The sequence below is a fragment of the Apaloderma vittatum genome, unplaced genomic scaffold, assembly GCF_000703405.1.
Source record: "Apaloderma vittatum isolate BGI_N311 unplaced genomic scaffold, ASM70340v1 scaffold25901, whole genome shotgun sequence".
In the NCBI taxonomy this organism is placed as follows: Eukaryota; Metazoa; Chordata; class Aves; order Trogoniformes; family Trogonidae; genus Apaloderma; species Apaloderma vittatum.
Window position 1 is genome coordinate 2,643 of NW_009698894.1, and position 836 is coordinate 3,478.

Below are 836 nucleotides of genomic sequence, written 5' to 3' on the forward strand. Positions count from 1 at the left end.
TTCATGACGGTGCCATCGGGCGCCAGCTGCCAGGGAGAGGGAAAAAACCCCCACAAATGGGTGAAAACGGGGCAGTTTTGGGGTGCAGGGTTAAATATTTGTTTCCCTGCAGGATGTAGGTGGCATTTTTGTCGTTGTCACCCCGCTCTGGGAGAAGGGTGGTTACAGGGCACAAATCTGCTGGGATGAAATGGCTACAAAATGGTGAATTAAACCCCACTGGGGTTACATCCAGGGCTGTTGGGGAGTTGGAGGGGGGATTTGGGGGAGTCTTCCCCACTTTGGGGGTGAGCAGGGAAGGGAGGGAGCCCCTACCTTCTCGGCGTGCACCTCGATCTGGTTGTTGGAGGTGGTGACGATGATGTCCTCGGGCGCGAAATCGCTGACGTCCACCGTGAACTGGTAAGTGTTGCCCAGGGTCTTCACCGTGCCCGTGTTGCCAGGACGAGCTGCCGGAGCAGTACGGGGGCATCACAGCCACGATTCCACAGGGGTATCCCCCCACTCCCAAATCGCCTCTCGGGGTCCCGGCCACATTTTGGTGAGGTTTTCCCCGCAAACACCGCTCTGACTCTTGCCCAAACCATCCGGGACAAGGACGTGCCAGTGTGGGGCACCAATCTCTCATCACCAATCTCCCTTTTTACTCCTTAAAAACGGGGTGTCTTCTTTCCCTCCCCCCCCAAAAAAGACCCAACTCACCTGGGAACCCCAGGGTCTCCCCGCGGGGCCGGCCGAAGCTCCCGAAAAGCTCCATGATGCCGGTGGGCGACGCTGACTGATAAACACCGCGCTCGGATCAGCTGAGGATTTCACCTTCCTTCAACCCTTCTCCA

The 836-nt window shown here is 57.9% G+C and overlaps 1 protein-coding gene across 1 annotated transcript in view; it reads right to left on the reverse strand.

Moving 5' to 3' along the window:
- Positions 1–772, reverse strand: part of HSPB7 (heat shock 27kDa protein family, member 7 (cardiovascular)) — a 970-nt gene extending 198 nt beyond the window's left edge. The window contains exons 1-3 of the mRNA XM_009878194.1: positions 703–772; positions 316–449; positions 3–26 (exon numbers count right to left, since the gene is read on the reverse strand). Of these exons, the coding sequence (XP_009876496.1) occupies positions 3–26; positions 316–449; positions 703–757 (213 nt within the window). The 5' untranslated portion in view covers positions 758–772. The remainder of the gene's footprint in view (positions 1–2; positions 27–315; positions 450–702) is intronic.
- Positions 773–836: the final 64 nt, after the last annotated feature.